Source organism: Somniosus microcephalus, unplaced genomic scaffold (genome assembly GCF_052327205.1).
Source record: "Somniosus microcephalus isolate GS21.2 unplaced genomic scaffold, FLI_Smic_1.0 unresolved_chr1, whole genome shotgun sequence".
NCBI lineage: Eukaryota > Metazoa > Chordata > Chondrichthyes > Squaliformes > Somniosidae > Somniosus > Somniosus microcephalus.
The window spans coordinates 143192179-143217564 of NW_028225179.1; the positions used below are offsets into that span (position 1 = coordinate 143192179).

Below are 25386 nucleotides of genomic sequence, written 5' to 3' on the forward strand. Positions count from 1 at the left end.
TCTTTGGGGATGCCGTGTCATCATTCCGCCACCCCTGAGGGAACCTATACTGCAACAACTTCATACAGGCCACAGTGGGATGGTTCGGATGAAGGAAATGGCAAGAAGCTACTTCTGGTGGCCAGGTCTCGATGGGAATATTGAGAAGAAAGCCAAAACATGTTCCCCATGTCAAAGGGTCTGGAATGTTCCACAGCTGGCAACCCGACACCCCTGGGATTGGACTGCAGAAGTGTGGCAGCGAGTACATGTGGACTTTGCCGGTCCTTTCGAAGGAAAGATGTTTATGGTGGTTGTGGACGCTCGTAGCAAGTGGCCGGAGGTCGCTGTGATGAGCTCTACCACGGCAGAGAAAACAATTGAGAAACTTGGTGAGATGTTCAGCCGTTATGGCTCACCAGAACAACTCGTAAGTGACAACGGTCCACAATTTGTATCACAGGAGTTTGCAACCTTCCTGCATGTGAATGGTGTCCAACACATCAGGTCTGCGCCCTATCATCCCTCTACTAACGGCCAGGTAGAAAGGTTTGAGCAAACTTTGAAGCACGCCTTGAAGGCATCGCAAGTCCACCAGCGTCTGAACAGCTTCCTGTTGTCCTACAGGAACGAGCCGCATGCCACAACCAAAACTTCCCCCGCTTCGCTCATGATGAAGAGGCAGTTGCGGACAAGTTTTGACTTACTCAAACCTCCAAGGGCAGAACAGGTTGTCCATTGTCAACAACAAGCTCAAGTTGAAAAGAGCCAAGGAGAGACGGTTTCATCCAGGAGAGCACGTCCTAGCTCGAAACTACAGCACTGGACCGAAATGGGTTCCTGTTACGGTGATCGCGCAGACGGGCCCTGTGTCTTACACGGTTGAGACTGCTGAGGACGTCGTCTGGAGAAGACACACAGATCAACTGTTGCTAGGAGCAGAGACAGCCACAGAGGCTCCAACGGTTGGTTGGCCTGAACTGTTTCCGGATGATACCGCAAACCAGCATCCTTTGCCACAGTGCTCTTCTCCAACACAGGAAGTCAGAGACTGTTCCACCTGTGCAAACTCCTGACTTTCAACTGACACAGGCACCTTCTCCATCCAGGCCTGTGTCAATGCCTACTGCTGTGGAAGCCAGCGATGACTGCCGGTATCCTGTCAGAGAGCGGCGGCCTCCAAGACGCTTGGATCTGTAGGCTTAGTGACTTACCCACAAGACTGGGGCAGAATAAACCCCAGGGTAAAGTCAGGGTTTGAGGCAGTCTACCTCTACCCTAGGTTTGTTGAGTGCATTGAAAGTAACTTACCTGTTGAGGAATAATGTGGACCTTCCATTTAAGAGGGGAGGAAATGTTATGTATTGTGTGTTCTCCTCCCACCTGTGGTGGCGCTGTCACAGGAGATAAATGGTTGGGTGTTCTCTGTTAAGTTTTAGCTCTCTTTGTTCGGAACCTTCCAGAACTTCCTTTCCTTCCAATAAAGCAGCTCATGTTTGAATCTCTGAGTTCTGAGTCCTAAATTGTGTCTAGGTAGAAAGGTACCGACACAACAGCCTCCCACGTTCTACCCTTCGTAAACTTGAGGTCATTCAAAACTCTGCTACCCGTGTCCTAACTCACACCACGTCCCATTCACCCATCGCCCCCTGTGCTTGCTGACTTCCTTTGGCTCCCGGTTAAGCAATGCCTCGATTTTAAACTTCTCATCCTTGTTTTCAAATCCCTCCATGGCTTCACCCCTCCTTATCTCTCTAATGTTCCCCAGCCCCACAACCCTCAGAGATATCTGCGCGCCTCAAATTCTGCCCTCTTGAGCATCCCGATTGTAATCACTCCAGCATTGGCGGCCGTGCCTTCAGCTGCCGAGGCCCTAAGCTCTGGAATTCCCTCCCTAAACCTCTCCGCCTCTCTCGCTCCTCCTTTCAGACGCTCCTTAAAACCTACTACTTTGACCAAGCTTTTGGGTCACCTGTCCTAATATCTCCTTATAACATTTATAAAACACTGGTTCGGCCTCAACTGGAGTATTGTCCAATTCCGGGCACCGCACTTTAGGAAGGATGTGACGGCTTTAAAGAGGGTGCAGAAAAGATTTACAAGAATGGTTCCAGGGATGAGGGACTTCAGTTATGTGGATAGACTGGAGAAGCTGGCTAACATGCAAGTGGGACCAGCCGAAGACACTTGCAAGAGAACCCCAGCTTCTCCAGTCTAGCCATGTAACTGAAGTCCCTTAATCCCTGGAACCATTCTTGTAAATCTTTTCTGCACCCTTCACATCCTTCCTAAAGTGCGGTGCCCAGAATTGGACACAATACTCCAAGTGAGGCCGAACCAGTGTTTTTATAAAGGCCTCCTTCTGTGCTGTAACTGTTCTATGTGGCCGGATGTCCAATTTTGTTTGATAATTACATTCCCCCCCCCCCCCCCAGGAGGTGAAGCGCCTTGGGGCGTGAAAGGCGCTGTGGAAATGCATGCTTTTGTTGTTGCTGTTGCTATCATTTGTAACAGAGAGGAGCGAGAGGGGGTGGGGCCAAGTGGCAGGTTCACTCGATCTCGTCCGCCTTCTGCCCTTATAAACAAAGTCGCCGCCGCGGCTCTGCCACAAGTTTGCGCGACGCCCGTTGGCGCGGACTTGCCCAATGGCCGAGACCATCCCTGTTCAAGCGGATGTCCCCGCACCCGCTCCTCCCGATGCCGCCGCCAAGAAGAAGGCCGCCTACCGGCAGCAGAAAGGAGGCGGCGCTGCCACGGTGGCCGAGCAGACCCTGGAGGCGGTGGCCACCACCAAAGAGCGCCAGGCGGCCCCCAAGCTGGGCGCCCTGAAGAAAACCATCTCGGCCTCCAGCTACGAGCCAGAGAAAGGCGCCGCCGTCCGGCCCAACCAGTCGGCCAGCACCTTGGCCAACAAGGGCTCGCCGGTGGAGAGCGGCGCCGGCACCTCCTTGGCCTCCCTGCACCCGGACCGGGAGGAGGAGGGCAAGGAAGGAGAGGCCGAGGACAGGGCCGAAGGAGGTGCCAAGAGGAAACCGGCCGCCAAGAAACCGGCCCACAAGAGGGCGGCGGCGGCCAAACCTGCTGCCCACAAACGCGCCAAGAAATCGGCGGCGGCCAAGAGCACCCGGAAGGCCAAGCCCAGAAAAGCCTCCAAGCGGCCCGCAGCCTCCCGGACTGCGGGGCCTAAGCGACGAGCCCCGAAGAGGAGGTAGACGGGGCAGGAGCAGCGAACCGTCTCAACACTAAATAAAAGGCTCTTTTCAGAGCCACTCACAGATTCACAAACTAAGGAGCTAAAGACCATTGTTGTCAAATAGGACTTTGTGCAATGTTGTAGAACGGGCAATAGCGGATCCGCAGCCCAATTATTTGCAACTCCGAAATTTAATTTCTATTAATTCAAATAGTAGTGTTGGTGAAAAATAAATTCACTCGCGTCTGTCTTAAAAAAAAAAAAAAAAGTACACAGTTTAATAACAGAACGCTCTGGGAGAAGGTCATAGACCCCGTGGTCTAGTGACACCCTTCTCGTTCTCTTTTGGTTGGTACAGCTTTTTCTATTTTCATCCAATCCCATTGTATTACAATAATCACCTGATCACATTGTATTACAATAATCACCTGATCACATATGGCTTATTTATTCTTTTCAGTATTAGTAAAGGTTAGTTACATCTTACTATGCCTTTGGTCATCTAACCCATATGTATATGTGTGGGTCTGGTTTCGTTCTCTCAGAAACGGCTTCCAGAACTTGCTGTGGGTTGAATTCACAAAGCTGTCTGAGGATTCGCAGGAACCATTTTAAAGTGTCCCAATAAGCTGGTCACGTGGTATGGCGGCCATTTTGTATGCCTCTTTTTCTGGGCTTCTTTAAAAACAGTCTTTAAAATCACGGCCTCTTCTGCCACTTGACCCTTATTAATACAAAGTCCAATTTTGCGAATCCTACAGAATGTAGTGCTAAGTAAACACGGAGACTGTCGGGGACATGGAGTTTGGTAATGTGATGGAAAAGAGGTAGGAGTTGGAGCCTTCATTTTAGAAACAGCAGAATAGACAAAACTGTTTAGAAAACACCTTAAGGATTTTCTGTAAAGTGAAGTTCTTAGATAAGGGTATCTTGTTATGCAAAGAAATAGGCTTAACAGAACTAACGAGGTCAGAAGATGATTGATAAGAAAAGGGGAGGGAATCTTGTGAAGGTCAGAATGGTGAGAAAGCCCAAGCAGTTGCAAGTTGCTATGTATTTCGACAGGAAAAAAAAGGTATAAAGGAACAGCTATTGAACACTGAAAGCAGTGCGAAACCAGAGGATGAGAAGCTTCAGTCAACAGAACACAGCAAGAGAATAAAGATACCACGCCACAGTCACTCGGAAGGAACGCCGGGGTTGAATGAACAGACTGTGACTATCTCCTTCTTAAGTATTACTTCTTTGTACTGGGTGTTTAATGCTTAATAAACCTGTTTTACTTCTACACAATATACCTGTACCCAGAGTAGTTTGTGTAGTCACGGACAAATTATTCTAAAGAGATTTTGAAAGCTACACCAACGTCCTAAAATGGGCACTGCCTGGAGAGGAAAATAAGAACATAAGAAATAGGAGCAGGAGTAGGCCAATCGGCCCCTCGAGCCTGCTCCGCCATTCAATAAGATCATGGCTGATCTGATCCTAACCGCCAATCTACTATCACAGAACCATCTCCTGAATCTAACAGAATTAGACACACGAAATAGGAGCAGGATCAGGCTACACGGCCCTTGGGCCCACTCCGCTACCTACAGGGCCATGTCCGATCCGAACCTAGACTCATGTCCAAATTCCTGCCCGCTCCCCGTAACCCTTAATTCCCTTTACTTCTAGGAAACTGTCTATTTCTGTTTTAAATTTATGTAATGATGTAGCTTCTACAGCTTTTTGGGGCAGCATATTCCATGGACCTACCACCCTCTGAGTGAAGTAGTTCCTCCTCATCTCAGTTTTGAAAGAGCAGCCCCTTATTCTAAGACTATGCCCCCTAGTTCTAGTTTCACCCATCATCGGGAACATCCTCCCCGCATCCACCCGATCAAGCCCCTTCACAATCTTATATGTTTCAATAAGATCGCCTCTCATTCTTCTGAACTCCAATGAGTCGAGTCCCAATCTACTCAACCTCTCCTCATATGTCCATCCCCGGGATTAACCGAGTGAACCTTCTTTGTACTGACTCGAGGGCAAGTATGTCTTTTCTTTTAAGTGTGGACACCAAAACTGTATGCATTATTCCAGGTGCGGTCTCACCAATACCTTGTACAACTGAAGCAATACCTCCCTATTTTTATACTCTATCCCCCTAGCAATGAAAGCCAACATTCCATTGGCCTTCTTAATCACTTGCTGCACCTGCATACTAACCTTTTGAGTTTCGTGCACCAGGACCCCCAGATCCCTTTGTACTTCAGTACTTTCCAGTTTCTTGCCATTAAGATAATAACTTGCTCTACGATTTTTCCTGCCAACGTGCATAACCTCACACTTTCCAGTATTGTATTCCATCTGCCAAATCTCTGCCCACTTACTTAGCCTGTCTATGTCCCCTTGCAGGTTTGTTATGTCCTCCTCACTCACTACTTTCCCTCCCATCTTAGTATCATCTGCAAACTTTGATATGTTACACTCGGTCCCCTCCTCCAAATCGTTAATATAGATTGTAAAGAGTTGGGGACCCAGCACTGACCCCTGTGGAACACCACTAGTTACTGATTGCCAGTCTGAGAATGAACCATTTATCCCAACTCTCTGCCTTCTGTTAGATAGCCAATCCTCTATCCATGCCAGAATATTACCCCCATCCCGTGATTTTTTAACTTAAGCAATAATCTTTTGTGTGGCACCTTGTCAAATGCCTTTTGGAAGTCCAAATACACTACGTCCACTGGTTCCCCTTTATCCACCCTATATGTTACTTCCTCAAAGAACTCCAGTCGCGGAAGGCCTCGAGCGTGCGGCGGACACCACGTGCTCCATCTCCAGCGCCCAACCCCCTCAGCCGCCCGCTGCCTGGACCTGTTTATGGCTACCTTCGCCAGGTACAGGAGCAGTCCTATGAGGTCCTCCGATCTGCCCACTCCCCTCCACATTGGGTGACCAAAGATCAGGAGCGTGAGACTGAAGTGCAGCCATAAATCGAGGAGCAGCCTCTTCAAATAGTGGAACAGGGGCTGCAACCTCTCACATTCCGTATAAATGTGGAACACGACTCTTCTTGGCCACAGAAAAGGCAGGCAGCCTGGGAGTCCATGAACCTGTTTAAAAGCTTATGGCATGGGACTGCTCCGTGCAACACCCTCCAGGCCAAGTCCCCAATAGATAAAGGGAGGACTCCCGCATAGAGAGACCCCATTGGGGATCTCCGCCTCTGCCGGATGGCAAGATGGCACGTGTCCGGACACGTGCCGACGAAGATGGCAAAGTGGCGAGTGTGCAGGAGCAGCCCGTACAGGAAACCCCTCCGTGTGGAGCTAAAAGGCACGGAGGGCATTTCCCCGAGACGGCTCAAGTTGTGAGGCGCCGGCTCCTGAGAGGGGTTTCGGGGCCGGGCACCGATGAAGAATTCTGTCCGAACGGGGGTCAGTTCGGACGGGATTGCCCCTCGTGTTTGAGCCTCCTCGATACACCTGTTGGAATAGGGACCCAGTGCCACTTTCGGTGACTCAATGGCTTTGGCCACGAGCTGGATGTTGGCCCAGGACAGACGCTGCGCCAGCTCCTCTGCCATCGAGCAGGTCCCCGACTCTGGTCACCGGCCGAGTGGTCTTGGTGGAATCCAAACTGGGCATCAGTGAGTACGTTATTGGTGAGTGCCGCTTGATAGCACTGTCGATGACACCTTCTATCACTTTGCTGATGATTGAGAGTAGACTGATGGGGCAGTAATTGGCCGGGTTGTATTTGTCCTGCGTTTTGTCGACAGGACACACCTGGGCAGTTTTCCACATTGTTGGATAGATGCCAGTGTTTTAGCTGTACTGGAACAGCATGGCTAGAGGCGTGACTAGTTCTAGAGCACAAGTCTTCAGCACGACAGCCGGGATGTTGTCAGAGAACTTCCCAATGTCTAATAATTAAAATCATAACTAAAATAAATCATAATTTATGGTACTTGGTTCCAAATCTGGTACTGATTTCTTCCAGTGAATCATCTTTAACCTACTACTCTATGAAACTTTACAGGGACAATGTAATCATAATGTGGGAATATTCTTTTAAAAAGTGAGTTTGGAATATTGGGCACTGCTGCAAGATTATTGACTTATAATCACGGGAAATTAACCCTTTTTGTTCAAATTTTCAAACATCCTCCAGCATGAAATGGATCCATTAAAAAAAATTTGTTCATCCCAGTTTGGCATAAAAATAAAACAAAAAAGGTGACTCAACCGTGGCTAACGAGGGAAATTAGGGATAGCATAAGATCCAAGGAGATGACATAAAAATTGGCCAGAAAAAGCAGTAAACCTGAGGATTGGGAGCAGTTTCAGATTCAACAAAGGAGGACAAAGGGATTAATTAAGAAAGGGAAAATAGAATATGAGAGTAAGCTTGCAGGAAACATAAAAACTGACTGCAAAAGCTTTTATAGATATGTGAAGAGAAAAAGATTGGTGAAGTCAAGCGTAGGTCCCTTGCAGTCAGAATCAGGGGAATTTATAATGGGGAACAAAGAAATGGGAGACCAATTAGTTCCAGCATAAGAGATTAGCGTGTAAAGCTAAGGCACATGGGATTGGGGGCAAGGTATTGACTTGGATAGAAAACTGGTTGGCAGACAGGAAGCAAAGAGTTGGAATAAATGGGTCTTTTTCCGAGTGGAAGGCAGTGACTAATGGGGTACCGCAGGGATCGGTGCTAGGACCCCAGTTATTCACAATATGTATTAATGATCTAGGCGAGGGAACTAGATGTTATATCTCCAAGTTTGCAGACAACACAAAGCTGGGTGGGTGTGTGTGCTGTGAGGAGGATGCAGAGAAACTCCAGTATGATTTGGACAGGTTGGGCGATATGGCAGATGCAGTATAATGTGAATAAATGCGAGGTTATCCACTTTGGTAGCAAAAACAGGAAGGCAGATTATTATCTGAACGGAAATAGATTGGGAAAAAGGGAAGTGCAACGAGACCTGGGTGTCCTTGTGCACCAGTCGCTGAAGGTAAGCATGCAGGTGCAGCAGGCGGTTAAGAAGGCAAATGGTATGCTGGCCTTCATAGCGAGAGGATTCGAGTACAGGAGCAAGAATGTCTTGCTGCAGCTGTACAGGGCCTTGGTGAGACCACACCTTGAGTATTGTGTGCAGTTTTGATCGCCTTATCTGAGGAAGGATGTTCTTGCAATGGAGGGAGTGCAGCGAAGATTCACCAGACTGATACCTGGGATGGCAGGAATGACGTATGAAGAGAGATTGGGTCGATTGGGCTTACATTCGCTTGAGTTTAGAAGAATGAGAGGGGATCTCTTTGAAACATATAAAATTCTAACAGGACTAGACAGACTAGATGCAGGAAGGCTGTTCCCGATGGCGGGGGAGTCCAGAACCAGGGGTCACAGTCTAATGATAAGGGGTAAGCCATTTAGGACTGAGATGAGGAGGAATTTCTTCACCCAGAGAGTGGTGAACCTGTGGAATTCCCTACCACAGAAGACAGTTGAGGCCAATTCACTAAATATATTCAAGAAGGAGTTAGATATATTTCTTAAGGCTAAAGGGATCAAGGGATATGGGGAGAAAGCAGGGACAGGGTACTGAATTTGGATGATCAGCCATGATCGCATTGAATGACGGAGCAGGCTCGAGGGGCCAAATGGCCTCCTCCTGCTCCTATCGTCTATGTTTCTATGTTAACATCTTACTATTTCTTACTCTAGTGCTCTCCGTCTCTCCCAATCCTTTGTGCCCTTTGTTTCTCCTTTCTAATGCTATATCCTGGTGCCCAACCCCTTGCCAACTTAGTACGGAGTGAGCGCTGCACTGTCGGAGGGGCTGTACTGAGGAAGTGCTGCACTCTCGGAGGTGCCGTCTTTCGGATGAGACTTTAAACCGAGGCCTCGCCTGCCCTCTCAGGTGGACAGAAAAGAAAACATGGCCACTCCCTCAAAGAAGAGCATGGGGAGCTCTCCCCGGTGTCCTGGCCAATATTTAGCCCGACACTAAAAACAGCTCCATCTGCACTGCCCCTCTGAGAGTGCAGTGCTCCCTCAGTATTATCACATTTCTCTTTGTTGACACAAATTGGCTGACTGCAGCAATAAGTACTTAATTGTCTGTAAGGCACTTTGGCACATCCTACGAGAGTTATATAAGTCTTGCTATCAAAAGGCAGTGAAAATCATGTGGTCTTACTGACGGATGACTCATGCAAATCATTTCAGCTCACACACCCTTCCTCTGTGGAGCTGAGTTAGCTGGAGCACTAATTGCCACTCAGGATTCCTGTATATATTTTCCCCTTTTTGTATCTGGCAGCCTCTCTCGACATCAGCGCAGATGCAGCTCTCAGTGTTGCTCTCACTCCTGATGGTCCCGCTGGCACGAGCTTTTTACCCAAACCCAGAATCTGGGGATCCGGGATGGAAAGACTACACGGACGCCGACATCACCAAGGCCGGCATCCTCCAGGCAGTGGCCACGTTCATGGAGAGGAAACTGCTGCATGGGAGACCGGCCGTGAGCCCCGGGCAGCTGCTGAACCTCACACCACTGACGCCGACCACTCTGTTCAAGGCATACTACGGAGGTAAGGGCTCTCCCTGCGCTGAATCTGCTCTCTTCCCTGTTGTAGAGTCATAGGGGGAGAAATTTGGTTGATAGCGCCACCGATTAACGCCTAAAGAGGCCGAGAAGTGGGGCGCTAGCCAATTTCCGGGTGGGCGCAAGGCGCCTAGCACATCGCCCCATATTGAGCATGCATTTAGCGCCGGCGCTAAATCTTAGCGCCCGCTCATGGGCGCAGGCTGATTATGACGTCATTTGAGCGTGCAACCCCTTTTGGGCGCCCCGGACCGGAAATTCAGTGGCACCCCCCTCCGTAGCGCCTGGCGCTAATAGTGACAGCTTACCTGGGCCTTACCAAGTCGCTCTCGGGCTAGAGGAGCGTTATTTAAAGGGGACTGGTGTGGTTTAAAAGCGGCAGCCATTTTTGGATCACAACTCCCTCGAGAGCTACAAAGAGTTGCTGAGCTGCACACTGAGAGCCATTTGACCACTGAGCCAGCGCAGGCAGACGATCTTCAGCCTTCTGGCCATCACCTTGCTGTTGGTGAGCCTTGATAACGGGGAACCTTCCTGTGGGCGCTTATTATGGGGGCTGCATTGGAGGGGAACGTCCTGCTGCTGAATCATCTGGAAAGGGCACTGAGATGCTGGGCGAGGGGGGCGGACATGGCCAGACAGAGGAGGGCCAACAGACGTCGCCACAGCAGACCTTACGCTGGCAGGGTTTTCCGACAGCAGTTTTCCTACATGAAGATGCCAGAGGAGCAGTGTGTCAGAAGGCTGCGATTTAGAAAGGAGGTGGTGACTGAGCTGTGCCAGCTGCTCCAGCCAGATCTGCAGCCTCAGATAAGGTGCAGGACATCTCTGTCGGCGGCTGAGAAGATGGCTGCTGGCCTGAACTTCTACGCGAGCGGCTCTTCTCAGGCTGCGCGTCAGAGGCTGATCAGAAGTAGCTTCTAGGCCCCTCTCACGGAATGCTTGCTGCCATTCCAAGAACAGGAATGGAACCGGTCTGATACCCCCAAGCCTGTGAAGGGCAAGATGCATGTAAATAGCAGGCATGGCCATTGTAAATGAAGAAAGTGTTTCATTACACAAAATGTGGTTCCTTCAATCATGAGAAAGCTATGGCAACAGAAAGCAAAACTAATACACTGACACATAACTGCCTCTCACACCCGGGAGACTGTCCAAAACATAAATCACATTCCGACCATCTTCCTTGGCCTTGATTGCACTGCGCCAACCAAAGCATCCAATGCCTCATCAGTGAGGCGTTCCGCCCTCTGCCTCACCCTTTTCATGTCTTGCTAGGCTGGTGCGCCACAGGTAGGCTCCCACCGCTTTGAAGGCCTACAAGGCAGTGAGTGTGTCTGGTGATACCAATTGACCTGCCCCTTTAAGAGCTGGCTGGCGCCACTGTGTCTCAGGGAAAGTGATTATTGACAGCACCCTCGCTGCGACCCGCCGCCGCGAAATTGGGTTGCGCCGCTGGGTTAGCGCCTTAAGAGTAGCATGCACCGCCTGATTTAGCGCCACAATCAACTTTAGGGGCGCTGCAACCCAATATCGCGCTAGGTGGCGCTAAATTGCGCCTGGCGCTAAACTTTGCGCATCGCCAGGACTAGCGCCCCAAACGCAGCTATGCCGAATTTCTAGGCCATAGAGTCATAGAGTTATACAGCACAGAAAGAGGTCCTTCGGCCCATCGTGTCTGTGCCGGCCATCAAGCCCTGTCTATTCTAATCTCATTTTCCAGCACTTGGTCCGTAGCCTTGTATGCTATGGCGTTTCAAGTGCCCATCTAAATGCTTCTTGAATGTTGTGAGGGTTCCTGCCTCTGCCACCCTTTCAGGCAGTGAGTTCCAGATTCCAACCACCGTCTGGGTGAAAAAGTTTTTCCTCAAATCCCCTCTAAACCTCATGTCCCTTACCTTGAAACTATGCCCCCTGGTTATTGACCCCTCTACTAAGGGGAAACGTTCTTTCTATCTACCCTATCTATGCCCCATATCATTTTGTACACCTCAATCAGGTCCCCCCTCAGCCTTCTCTGCTCGAAGGAAAACAACCCCAGCCTGTCCAGTCTCTCTTCATAGCTGAAACGCTCCAGGTAACATCCTGGTGAATCTCCTCTGCACCCTCTCCAATGCAGTTTCTTCTGCCTGCCATGGCTCAGTGCGGTAGCGCCCTCGCCTCTGAGTCAGAAGGTCGTGGGGTCCAGGTCCCCACTCCAAAGGCTTGAGCACAAAAAATCCAGGCCGAGCCTCCCCCAGTACGGAGAGGAGGTGCCGTCTTTCGGATGCGACGTTAAACCGAGGTCTCCTCTGGTCCTCGCAGGTGGCCGTAAAGGATCCCAGGGCCATCATTTCGAAGAAGAGCAGGGGGAGTTTCTCCCCACTGTCCTGGGCCAATATTTATCCTTCAACTAAAAAATCTGCTGATCTGGTCATTATCTCATGGCTGTTTGTGGGAGCTTGCTGTGCGCAAATTGGCTGCCGTGTTTCCCGACATTACAACAGCGACTGCACTTCGAAAAGTACTTTGTTGGCTGTAAAGCGCTTTGGAACGTCCTAAGGTCATGAAAGGCGTTGCGTAGAAACGCAAGTTCTTTCTTTTCATACCCCAAGGTTATTCACAGAACGGTGAGGCCAAATGAACACAGAGGCAAAGGAAAGATTAGGACGGGTGACCACAGCTCGGTCGGAGAGGTGGGTTTTAAAGGAAGGGCCGTAGAGGAAGAGCGAGGTGGACAGGCAGAGCGATTGGGAGGAAAATCATGGAATTTTTTTTTATTCATTCACAGGACGTGGGCGTCACCAGCAAGGCCGGCATTTATTGCCTGTCCCTACTTGCCCTCAAGAAGGTGGCGGTGAGCCGTCTTCTTGAATAAATGGCCTATTTGGCCATTTCAGAGGGCAGTTTAGGGTCAACCACATTTCTGTGGGCCTGGAATCACATATAGAAACATAGGAGCAGGAGTAGGCCATTCAGTATGATCATGGCTGATCCTCTATCTCAATACCATATTCCTGCTCTCTCCCCATACCCCTTGATGCCGTTTGTGTCCAGAGGACAGACCAGGTGAGGACATCAGTGAATCAGATAGGTTTTTATGCCAATCCAATAGTTTTATGGTCACCATTACTAATATGAGTTTTTTTATTCCAAAATTAGTGAATCAATTAGAATTTAAATTCCCCAGCTGCAGTGATGGGATTTGAACTCATATCTCACTGATCAGTGGTCTAGGATTATTAAACCAGTAGCATAGCCACTATTCTGTGTCCGCTTATGGACAGACAGTTGGACCTAGCTGTCTGAAAGCACACTGTCAATGCTGGGGTGGGGACTGAATGCATGAGGCCAGAGTAGGAGGAATGGAGATTTCGGGGGCGGGTGCAGGGTGGGAGGGTAGTTGTAGGGCTCGGGGAGGGTACAGAGATAGAGAGGAGGGCCGAGGCCATGGTGGGATTTAAGCAGAAGGAGGAGAGTTATAAATTTGAGGCGTTTGGGGACCGGCAGCACGGAGACTGACATGAATCAGTCATTTATGAAAGAAAGACTTATGAAATAATACTGAGTGGCCTGCGGGCATGGGCCCAGCTTGCGCAGGACATTCTTAACCGGAAACATAGAAGATAGGAGCAGGAGTAGACCATTCGGCCCCTCGAGCCTGCTCCGCCATTCAATGAGGTGATGGCTGATCATCCAAACTCAGTACCCTGTCCCTGCCTTCTCCCCATATCTCTTGATCCCTTTAGCCTTAAGAAATATATTTAACTCCTTCTTGAATATATTTAATGAATTGGCCTCAACTGCCTTCTGTGGTAGAGAATTCCACAGGTTCACCACTCTCTGGGTGAAGAAATTCCTCCTCATCTCTGTCCTAAATGGCTTACCCCTTATCTTTAGACTGTGACCCCTAGTTCTGGACTCCCCCGCCATCGGGAACATCCTTCCTGCATCTAGTCTGTCTAGTCCTGTTAGAATTCTATAAGTTTCAATGAGATCCCCTCTCATTCTTTTAAACTCCAGCGAGTATAAGCCCAGTCTACCCAATCTCTCCTCATACATCATTCCTACCATCCCAGGTATCAGTCTTATGAATCTTCGCTGCACTCCCTCCATGGTAAGAACATCCTTCCTCAGATAAGGCGACCAAAACTGCACACAATACTCAAGGTGTGGACTCACCAAGGCCCTGTACAACTGCAGAAAGACATGCTTGTTCCTGTACTCAAACCCTCTCACTACGAAGGCCAACATACCATTTGCCTTCTTAACCGCCTGCTGCACCTGCATGCTTACCTTCAGCGACTGGTGCACAAGGACACCCAGGTCTCATTGCACTTCCCCTTCTCCCAATCTATTGCCGTTCAGATAATAATCTGCCTTCCTGTTTTTGTCACCAAAGTGGATAACCTTGCATTTATCCACATTATACTGCATCTGCCATACACCTGCCCAATCACCCAACCTGTCCAAATCATACTGGAGTTTCTCGGCATCCTCCTCACAGCATACCCGCCCACCCAGCTTTGTGTCATCTGCAAACTTGGAGATATTACATCTAGTTCCCTCGTCTAGATGATTAATATATATTGTGAATAGCTGGGGTCCTAGGACCGATCCCTGCGGTTCCCCACTAGTCACTGCCTGCCACTCGGAAAAAGAGCCGTTTATTCCAATTCTTTGCTTTCTGTCTGCCAACCAGTTCTCTATCCAAGTCAGTACCTTGCCCCCAATCCCATGTGCCTTAACTTTACACGCTAATCTCTTATGCGGGACCTTATCAAAAGCCTTCTGAAAGTCCAAATACACCACATCCACTGGTTCTCCCTTATCTATTCTACCAGTTACAACCTCAGAAAATTCCAGGAACTAGTGAAGGACACAACTAGACCTCCATGTTGTAAAACAGTTGATTAAAGCTTTGATTAACGCTTAGACCAAGTGCCTAGTAGTTTTCTTTCGTCAGGGACGATGGGCGAACGGGACTTGGTGAGAGTTAGGATACGAGCAGCAGAGGTTTGGATGAGCTGGAGTTTATGGAGGGCGGAAGGTGGGAGGTTGACCAGGAGAGCGCTGGAATACTCGAGTCTGGAGGTGATAGAGGCCTGGATGAGGGCCATTCGACAGCAGATTGGGTGGCAATGCTGCCACATCCTTATTTTTGGTTGCCTTATACTAAGTAAAAAAATTAATATTTTCCGCGGTGAGGAGAGTGCTTCGTTTTGGAACGGTGTCTTTCGGAATTCAGGATGGGGTTTCGAAGGATGCGTCGATAGTTGCAGGTCCCCTTGCACAGAAAAGTTCAAAAGGCTCTGCTTCAATTCACAGAGGCCTGTGCTCTGGGTGATGCCTCCAACAGGTCTTCCAAACACTTTTCTATGTAATGCTATGTAACTTTTGGAAGTTATCTGGAACTTACACTGTCTCACCTTTCGGTTGCATTCCGTTCCCCAAATGAATTCCGGGTCCAAAGGTGATATTCAGGACAACTCTTATGCAAGGTTGACCCTTCATACAACATGCCTGTGAATGTACCATTGCATTCATGACCGCTTCATAAAAGTTTGCTGGCATCAATGTACAACGGTCTCATTAAATAATCGACTGGGAGACGTGTGGTTCGGGGGATGCTCGTTGCTGTAAATGTTAATGATGCGGAGCATAGTTCTGGGCCCCAATGAAAAAGACCGAGCCTGTGGGGGAAGCATTCGTCTGAAGTGGCCGCTGTGCTAAACTAGCTAAATGGGGGGGGGGGGGGCATGGTGGTAGGTGGCACAGCGCTAACCATAGGTGCAACGCTGTCCCGATGGCGTTGCGCGAGGGATCCGGGACCGATTTGTAGTCCCGGTGCGACGTGGCTGCTTCCCCCCCGAGACTCTATGTGCTAGGCTGCGAAGCTCGCAATGCATTGTGGGCAGCGGGGAGCTCTGAAATTTAAAGGGACCATGCAAGCAAGGGACAATGAAATGCACGGCTTCAGTACATTTTTCAACCCGTTCTGCCTTTTAACAAATAATCAACATTTAAAAGAAGTTCCAAATGTCGACATTCAGCTGTTAAAGCGGAATTACCTTCCTGAGCGCAACAAATAGGAAAACTGCCTCAGCACTACCACCAATGGCTCAGCAAGCCAGGGAAGGGGCACCCAGGGTCACGCACGCAGCACTCCAGCTTTGTGCAGGGGGTCAACACTGCAGGACTGGCCCTCTACCCACAGGGGCCAGGAGGCCCTCCAGAAAGAACGATGTGGGAGTACATCACAAAGGCCGTCATTGTCAGCAGTGTCGCCCCCACCACCTGGCTCTAGTGCCAAAAGAAGTTTCATGACTTCAGACCACTGGTCAAGGTCAGTGAATGCCTCTTCAAAAGCTGCCTCCTAACAACTGCACCACTAGCCTCACACACTGCTCAATGCACGACCCCCAGTCACTCACCTACCAACAATCTGCACCAATGATGAGGCACATCTCCCTTTCCTAGCCTCACCTCACCCCCTTGGAGGAGACGGTGCAGGCCATTCTTGGCAGGGGGCATGGTTGAGCCCTTGGCCAGCGGCAGGGCTGAAAGGATACAAGATGCGGGTATCCTTGTACGTTATCCTTGTTCTGGCATGCACCTCTAGGCTTCCCGCCCTCCCGTCAGCACAACTCTACACTTGTGCCTTCCTCATTCCACACACCCAAGAAATGCAGCCTGCCCAGCCAGTGGGTCAACAAGAAGAGGCAGCCTGCCCAGCCAGTGGGTCAACAAGAAGAGGCAGCCTGCCCAGCCAGTGGGTCAACAAGAAGAGGCAGCCTGCCCAGCCAGTGGGTCAACAAGAAGAGGCAGCCTGCCCAGCCAGTGGGTCAACAAGAAGAGGAAGCCTGCCCAGCCAGTGGGTCAACAAGAAGAGGCAGCCTGCCCAGCCAATGGGTCAACAAGAAGAGGCAGCCTGAAATAACAACAGAAAATGCTGGAAATACTCAGCAGGCCAGGCAGCATCCGTGGAGAGAGAAACAGAGTTAACGTTTCAGGTCTGGGACCCTTCGTCAGAACTGGAAAATGCTGGAGATGTAACAGATATTAAGCAGGTGCAGAGACCCGGGGGGGGGGTGGGTGTGGGGGGGTTAGGGGGGGGAGGAAGGAATAGAAAGAACACCCTGTGCTTTTGTAAGAGGCAGGAAAGATAAAATGTTGCAAATGGGAATGGCAAAAATCATACTGCATGAAAAATGGGGGCAGGGATAATTATCTGAAATTGTTGAGCTCAATGTTGAGTCCGGCAGGCTGCAAAGTGCCCAATCGAAAGATGAGGTGCTGTTCCTCAAGCATACGTTGAGCTTCATTGGAACAATGCAATAGCCCGAGGACAGAGAGATCAGAGTGGGAGTGAAGCGGTGAATTAAAGTGACAGGCGACCGGAAGCTCGGGGTCACCCTTACAGACTGAACGGAGGTGTTCCGCAAAGCAGTCACCCAATCTGCTTTTGGTCTCCCAATGTAGAGGAGACCGCATCGTGAGCAGCGAATACAGTATATTAAATTGCAAGAAGTAGAAGTAAATCGCTGTTTCACCTGGAAGGGGTGTTTGGGGCCCTGGACAGTGAGAAGGGAGGAGGTAAAAGGGCATGTGTTGCATCTCCTGCGCTTGCACGGGAAGGTGCCAGGCGAAGGAGCAGGGCTGTTGGGGGTGATTGAGAAGTGGACCAGGGTGTCGCGGAGGGAGCGGTCCCTTTGGAATGCTGAAAGGGGAGGTGAGGGGAAGATGTGTTTGGTGGTGGGATCACGTTGGAGATGGCAGAAATGGCGGAGGATGATCCGTTGAATGTGGAAGCTGGTGGGGTGAAAGGTGAGGACAAGGGGAACTCTAGCGTGGTTCCGGAAGGGAGGGGCAGGGGTGAGGGCAGAAGTGTGGGACATAGAACGGACACGGTCAAGGGCAGTGTCAACCACGGTAGAGGGGAATCCTCGGTTGAGAAAAAAGGAAGACATGTCAGAAGCACTAGTATGGAAGGTGGCATCGTCAGAACAGACGCGGCGGAGACGGAGAAACTGGGAGAATGGAATAGAGTCCTTACAGGAAGCGGGGTGGGAGGAAGTGTAGTCCAGGTAGCTGTGGGAGTCGTGGGCTTGTAGTGGATGTTTGTTGAAAGCCGACCGCCAGAAATGGAGACGGAGAAGTCAAGGAAGGGAAGAGTCGGAGATGGACCTTGTGAAGGTGAGGGAAGGGTGGAAATTGGAAGTAAAGTGAATGAACTTATCTAGTTCAGGGCGAGAGCAGGAAACGGCACCAATACAGTCATCGATGTACCAGAAAAAGAGGTGAGGGAGGGGACCTGAGTTGGACTGGAACAAAGAATGTTCCACATATCCCATGAACTGATGAAGGGTCCCAGACCTGAAACGTTAACTCTGTTTCTCTCGCCACGGATGCTGCCTGGCCTGCTGAGTATTTCCAGCATTTTCTGTTGTTATTTCAGATTTCCAGCATCCGCAGTATTTTGCTATTACAGAAGAGGCAGCCTGCTCAGCCAGTGGGCCAACAAGAAGAGGCAGCCTGCCCAGCCAGTGGGCCAACAAGAAGAGGCAGCCTGCCCAGCCAGTGGGCCAACAAGAAGAGGCAGCCTGCCCAGCCAGTGGGTCAACAAGAAGAGGCAGCCTGCCCAGCCAGTGGGTCAACAAGAAGAGGCAGCCTGCCCAGCCAGTGGGACTGCAGGCGGATGATTCCATCCGGATATTCCATCTGATTCCTCCTCTTCTGCGTTTTCCTCTTCCATCTGCAAGCAGATGCTGTAAATGTGAAATGACAGCATAAAATGCTGCAAATACTCAGTTGGTCCCACTCCCCTCTCTCCCTCCCTCCCCCTCCCCTCTCTCCAGCCCTTCCCTCTCTCCCCCCCTACCCCCGCTCTCCTCTCTCCCTGTCTCCCCCTCCCCTCTCCGCCCCCTCTCTCTCCCCCTCCCCTCTCTCCCTCCCTCCCCCTCCCCTCTCTCCAGCCCTTCCCTCTCTCCCCCCCTACCCCCACTCCCCTCTCTCCCTGTCTCCCCCTCCCCTCTCCGCCCCCTCTCTCTCCCCCTCCCCTCTCTCCCCCTCCCCTCTCTCCCCCTCCCCTCTCTCCACCCCTTCCCTCTCTCCGCCCCCTCTCTCTCCCCCTCCCCTCGCTCCCTCCCTCCCCCTCCCCTCTCTCCCCCCCTCTCCACCCCTTCCCTCTCTCCTCCCTCCCCTCTCTCCCTCCCTCCCCTTCCCCCCCCTCCACCCCTTCCCTCTCTCCCCCTCCCCTCCCTCCCCCTCCCCTCTCTCCATCCCTTCCCTCTCTCCACCCTCCCCCCACCCCTCTCTCCCCCCACCCCTCTCTCCCCCTCCTCTCTCTCCCCCTCCCCTCTCTCTCCCCCTCCCCTCTCTCCCCCTCCCCTCTCTCCCCCTCCCCTCTCTCCCCCTCCCTCTCCACCCCTTCCCTCTCTCCCTACTCCCCTGCCCTCTCTCCCCCTCCCTTCGCTCCCCCTCTCCTCTCTCCCTCCCCTCCCTTCTCTCCACCCCCTCCCTTCTCTCCACCCCTCCCCTCTCTCCACCCCTTCCCTCTCTCTCCCCCTCCCCTCTCTCCCTCCCTCCCCCTCCCCTCACCCCTTCCCTCTCTCCCCCACCTCTCTCTGCTTTTTTCCACCCTCTCCCCCTCACCTCTCTTTCCCCCTCCCTCTCTCCCCCTCCCCTCTCTCCCCCTCTTCCTCTCTATCCCCTCTCTCTCTCTCTCTCCTCCTCCCCTCTCCCCTCTCTCCCCCTCTCCCTCCTCCCTCCCCTCTCTCCCCCTCTCCCTCTGTATCCCCTCTCTCTCTCCCCCCTCTCTCTCTCTCTCTCTCCCCCTCTCTCTCTCTCTCTCCTCCTCTCTCTCTCTCTCTCTCTCTCCTCCCTCCCCTCTCCCCCCTGCCCTCTCTCCCCTCTCCCTCTCTATCTCCCCCTCTCCCTCTCCATCCCCCCTCTCTCTCTCCCCCTCTCTCTCTCTCCTCCCACCCCTCTCCCCTCCCCTCTCTCCCCCTCTTCCTCTCTATCCCCTCTCTCTCTCCTCCCTCCCTCTTGTATGCCAGTCCGGCACTAGCCTCTGTTTACTGAGCGATTACCAGTGCAGAGGTGGCTGATAGCATCCTGAATAAACAATGCGTTGTGTATGAGAACTTGGCAAAGTGACAGGCCTCACCACCTCCAGGGCCCTAGGGCAGGCTAATGTGAGACTCATCCGGCTGAAATCACCTCATTCGTGGGAAATAAGGCCCAGCTTTGATTTCTCCGAAAAGGTATTTAGCACCTGGTGTACGAAGTTAATAATTCAAAGAATGATTCACTCAGACTTGCTGTCCGGTTGACTTTTTAATTGTGTCATTACATCATTAACTATTCATTATTTTAGTAGAATACCCTGTTTGGGTTCTATTTGTAATATATTATTGAGGAACCAAGGTGAAGGCCCAAGGCCTGGTAGTACCTAGCAACGCCAAGGTTGACAAGAGTAGGAGGGACGACAAGGTAACTCAGTCAAGTGACACCAATTTACAGCTACAGGAGGTGGGGACCCGAGGGAGGTAAGCAAGGCCCCAGCTGGAGTATTGTGTCCAGTTCTGGGCACCACACTTTAGGAAGGACGGGAAGGCTTTGGAGAGGGTACAGAGGAGATTTACTAGAATGGGTCCAGGGATGAGGGATTGCAGTTACCTGGGTAGACTGGAGAAGCTGGGGTGGTTCTCCTTAGAGCAGAGAAGGCTAGGAAGAGATTTGATAGAGGTGTTTAAAATCACGAAGAGTTTAGATAAGAGTAAATAAAGAGAAACGGTCCCCAGTGGCTGAAGGGTCGGTAACCAGAGGGCACAGATTTAAGGTGATTGGCTAAAGAACCTGGGGCGACATGAGGAAAAACTTTTTACACAACGAGTGTTTAGGATTTGGAAGGCACTGCCTGATAGGGTGGTGGATACAGAGTCAATAGTAGCCTTCAAAAGGGAATTGGATAAATTGCAGGGATATGGGGAAAGAGCAGAGGGGGGAGAGGGACTAACTGGATTGTTCTTCAAAAGAGCCGGCGCAGACTCGATGGGCCGAATGGCCGCCTTCTGTGCTGTACTATTCTAAGGTACTGATCAGCCATGATTTATTTGAATAGCAGAACAGGTTCGAGGGGCTGAATGGCCTCCTCCTGTTTGCATGAGCTGGGCAAGGAAACGCAAGGTGTGGGGATAGAATCACAAGTCTTGGGACAGGCAATAGGGTTCCAAGGATGCACACCACTTTCTTGTACCTTGCCCAAGTGGTTGTTTTTTTATGTGTGCAGTTGGGCGGTAAGTATTAGCAGGCTATTTGACTGTAGGGTCATCACAAATGTTCACAATCTTGCCCTCCTTTGACATGCAATTGCCCGCACTTTCCAGCAGGGAATAGTTAATAAATAGTGATCAGGAATTGATGCCCTGGTTTAATTTTCCCTCCCTCATTCCTTCCTTCCTTATTCTAAAGGCAACTCATTAACTCAGTCTTGTTAAGATGGACTAATTCTGTTTCATCTGTGGCTCAGTGGGTAGCACCCTCACCTTTGAGACAGAAGGTTGTAGATTCAAGTTCCACTCCAGAGACTTGAGCACCAAACCCAAGCTGACACACCAGTCCAATACTGAGGGAGTGCTGCACTGTCAGAAGTGCCGTCTTTTCGATGAGTCATTAAACCAAGGCTCCATCTGCTCTCTCAGGTGGACGTATAAGATCCCATGGCTAAGGATATACTTGCCTTGGAGGCGGTGCAACGCAAGTTCACTAGATTGATTCCTGGGATGAGAGGGCTGTCCTATGATGAGAGATTGTGTAGAATGGGCCGATACTCTCTGGAGTTTAGAAAAATGAGAGGTGATCCCATTGAAACATACAAGATTCTGAAGGGGATTGACAGGGTAGATGCTGAGAGGTTGTTTCCTCTGGCTGGAGTGTCTATAACTCGGGGGCATAGACTCAGGTTAATGGGTAGGCCATTTAAGACTGAGATGAGGAGGAATTTCTTCACTCAGAGGGTTGTGAATCTTTGGAATTCTCTGCCCCAGAGGGCTGTGAATGCTGAGTCTTTGAGTATATTCAAGGCTGAGATCGATAGATTTTTGGACTCTAGGGGAATCAAGGGATATGGAGATCAGGCGGGAAAGTGGAGTTGAGGTCGATGATCAGCCATGATCTTATTGAATGGCAGAGCAGGCTCGAGGGGCCGTATGGCCGACTCCTGCTATTACTTGTTATGTTCTTATGTTCTTAAGGCACTATATTGAAGAAGAAGAGCAGGGGAGATATTCATGGAGTCCTGGCCAATGTTGATCCCTCAATTAACATCACGAAAACAGATTATCTGGTCATTATCACATTGCTGTTTGTGGGAGCTTGCTTTGCTCAAATTGGCTGCTGTGTTTCCGGCATTACAACAGCAACTACACTTCAAAAATACTTCATTGGCTGTGAATACTTTGGGATGTCCTGAGGTCATGAAAAACGTTATATAAATGCAAGTCTTTCTTTTCTTTTTATCAGCAAAGAGCCGGGATTGAACTACACTGGGCAGTGCATGTAAGGTCGCGCTTATTTCCAACACCAAATTTCTGATTGATCACCTTGGAGGACAAGAGCTGATTTCTGGTTGTTCCCCTTGGAGGACAAGACACACCCAGCAGTTTCTCTGGAATGGGTAATTAGATCCTGCCTGCCTAAGTAATCAATTACTTTGCAAAGTATAATTTGCGCCATTCTGATTTCCAGACTCCAGACAGAACAGAGCTGATATAGAACAGATAGGGCTCACCCTCACGGGTCAAGACCTTGTCCCACCTCCTAAACAAGTTCCTGCCCCCCCCAACAAGTTCCTAACATTCATCCCACCCCCCAAGTTTTGACCCTGACCGTTCCCCCTCAAGTTCCTGACATTCTCCCCCTGCCGAAGTGCCTGACCTGCCCCTCACCGAGTTTCTGACCTCCTCCCATTGAGCTCCTGACCTACCCCCCGCCGAAGTTCCTGACCTCCCCCAAGTTTCTGACCTCCTCCCAAAGAGTTGCTGACCTCCTCCTGTCCAAGTTCCTGACCTCCTCCCGCCGAAGTGTCTGACCACCTCACCCCCCCAAGTTCCTGACCTCCTCCCGCCAAAGCTCCTGACCTCCTCCTGTCCAAGTTCCTGACCTCCTCCTCCCGCCCAAGTTCCTGACCTCCTCCCGCCCAAGTTCCTGACCTCCTCCCGCCGAAGTGTCTGACCTCCTCCCGCTGAAGTGTCTGACCTCCTCCCGCTGAAGTGTCTGACCTCCTCACCCCCCCAAGTTCCTGACCTCCTCCCGCCGAAGTGTCTGACCTCCTCACCCCCCAAGTTCCAGACCTCCTCCCGCCGAAGTGTCTGACCTCCTCACCCCCCAAGTTCCAGACCTCCTCCCGCCGAAGTTTCTGACCTCCTCCCGCCCAAATGTCTGACCTCCTCCCCCGCCCAAATTCCTGACCACCTCCCGCCGAAGTTTCTGACCTCCTCACCCCCCAAGTTCCTGACCTCCTCCCGCCAAAGCTCCTGACCTCCTCCCGCCGAAGTTCCTGACCTCCTCACCCCCCAAGTTCCTGACCTCCTCCCGCCAAAGCTCCTGACCTCCTCCCGCCGAAGTTCCTGACCTCCTCCCGCCGAAGTTTCTGACCTCCTCACCCCCCAAGTTCCTGACCTCCTCCCATTGAGTTCCTGACCTCCTCACCCCCCAAGTTCCTGACCTCCTCCCATTGAGTTCCTGACTTCCTCCCATTGAGTTCCTGACCTCCTCGCCCCCTCCAAGTTCCTGACCTCCCCCCGCTGAATTTTCTGACCTCTTCCCTGCCCAAGTTCCTGAACTCCCCTCCACCCCCACCACACCTCCATGGATGGGGTATTGTGTGTGGGTCACGGATTGTTAACAAGATTATTGGGAATTAAATGAATAGTGATAGTGTTGTGACTTCCGGATTTCAGCCAGTCCAATGATATCACTTGCCACAGGCAGCACGGTGGCATAGTGGTTAGCACTGTTGCCTCACAGCGCCAGGGACCCGGGTTCGAATCCGGCCTCGGGTGACTGTCTGTGTGGAGTTTGCACATCCTCCCCGTGTTTGCGTGGGTTTTCTCCGGGTGCTCCGGTTTCCTCCCACAGTCCAAAGATGTGCGGGTTAGGTTGATTGGCTATGATAAATTGACCCTTAGTGTTAGGGGGATTAAATACGTGGGGTTACGGGGATAGGGTGGGATATGTGTTGGTGTAGGGGTTACCGGGATCGGGTGGGATATGTGTCGGTGCAGGCTCGATGGGCCGAAATGGCCTCTATCTGCACTGTGGGGTTTCTGTGATTCTGTGATACGCACCGAGCTACCCGAGAAATCAACCAGGCCCAGGGGGAGGAGAGGGAGAAGGTGGTGCGGGTGTAAAGGGGGTGGGGTTGGAAGAACGTGATCCGTTTTACCATCTAGATCATGTTCTCATCTCATTTCCCACCTCCCCAACTTTAGACTTGGAACGTGCTCTTCCACATTCCCACTGAGATCTCCGAGCTCTTTAACACCCCCAAGTTTCTGACCTCCTCTCCCCTCCCCTTTGATCCTCTCTCGCTCCCCTTTCAATCATCTCTCTCTCCCACTCAAAACACCCATCTCTCTCCCACTCCAAACACCCCTCTCTATCCATTCCTCCAATCCCCTCTCTCTCCATCCGTCTGAACCCCTCTCTCCCCACTCCGATCCATTCTCTCCCCCCTCCGATCCTCTCTCTCCCCTCTGATCCACTTTCTCTCCAACTCCGATCCCCACTCTCTTCCCCTCCGATAATCTCACTCCCCCTCCGATCCTCTCTCTCCCCCTACGATCCTCTCTCTCCCCCTCCGATCCTCTCTCACCCCCTCCAATCCTCTCCTTCCCCCTCCGATCCTCTCCTTCCACCTCCGATCCGATCCTCTCCCCCTCCGATCCTCTCACTCCCCCTCCGATCCTCTCTCTCCCCCTCCGATCCTCTGTCTCCCCCTCCGATCCTCTCACTCCCGCTCCGATCCTCTCTCTCCCCCTCCGATCCTCTGTCTCCCCCTCCGATCCTCTCTCTCCCCCTCCGATCCTCTCTCTCCCCCTCCGATCCTCTCTCTCCCCCTCCGATCCTCTCTCTCCCCCTCCGATCCTCTCTCCCCACTCTGATCCTCTCTCCCCCCGCTAACGACCCTTACCTCTCCCCCTCCGATCCCATCTCTCCTCCTCCGATCCTCTCTCACCCTCTCCGATCCTCTCTCTCCCCTCCGAACCTCTCTCCCCCCTCCGATCCTCTCTCCCCCCCCCCACCAACTCCTACCTCTCCCCCTCCAATCCCATCTCTCCTCCTCCGATCCTCTCTCTCCCTCTACGATCCTCTCTCTCCCCCTCCGATTCTCTCTCTCTACTCTCCAATCCTCTCTCTCCCCCTCCGATCCTCTCTCTCCCCCACACCCCCAACAAGCTCTGAATAGGCTTTCGACTCTGAGACGGGAGAAATATGTACTTATAGACGGCATGTGCTGGAATTGAGGCTCTACATAGTATTAAATAATATTATGATGGAGTAGTTACAGCACAGAAACTGGCCATTCATCCTTGCAGGTTTCTGGTGGTGTTTATGCTCCACAGGA

General features: G+C 51.3%; 1 protein-coding gene across 1 annotated transcript in view; it reads left to right on the plus strand.

The window, feature by feature from the left end:
* The first annotated feature begins 9482 nt into the window (after positions 1–9482).
* LOC147096121 (von Willebrand factor A domain-containing protein 7-like) overlaps positions 9483–25386 on the plus strand; it is a 70603-nt gene continuing 54699 nt past the window's right edge. Inside the window, exon 1 of the mRNA XM_085975025.1 lies at positions 9483–9762. Within this exon, the coding sequence (XP_085831151.1) occupies positions 9513–9762 (250 nt within the window). The 5' untranslated portion in view covers positions 9483–9512. The remainder of the gene's footprint in view (positions 9763–25386) is intronic.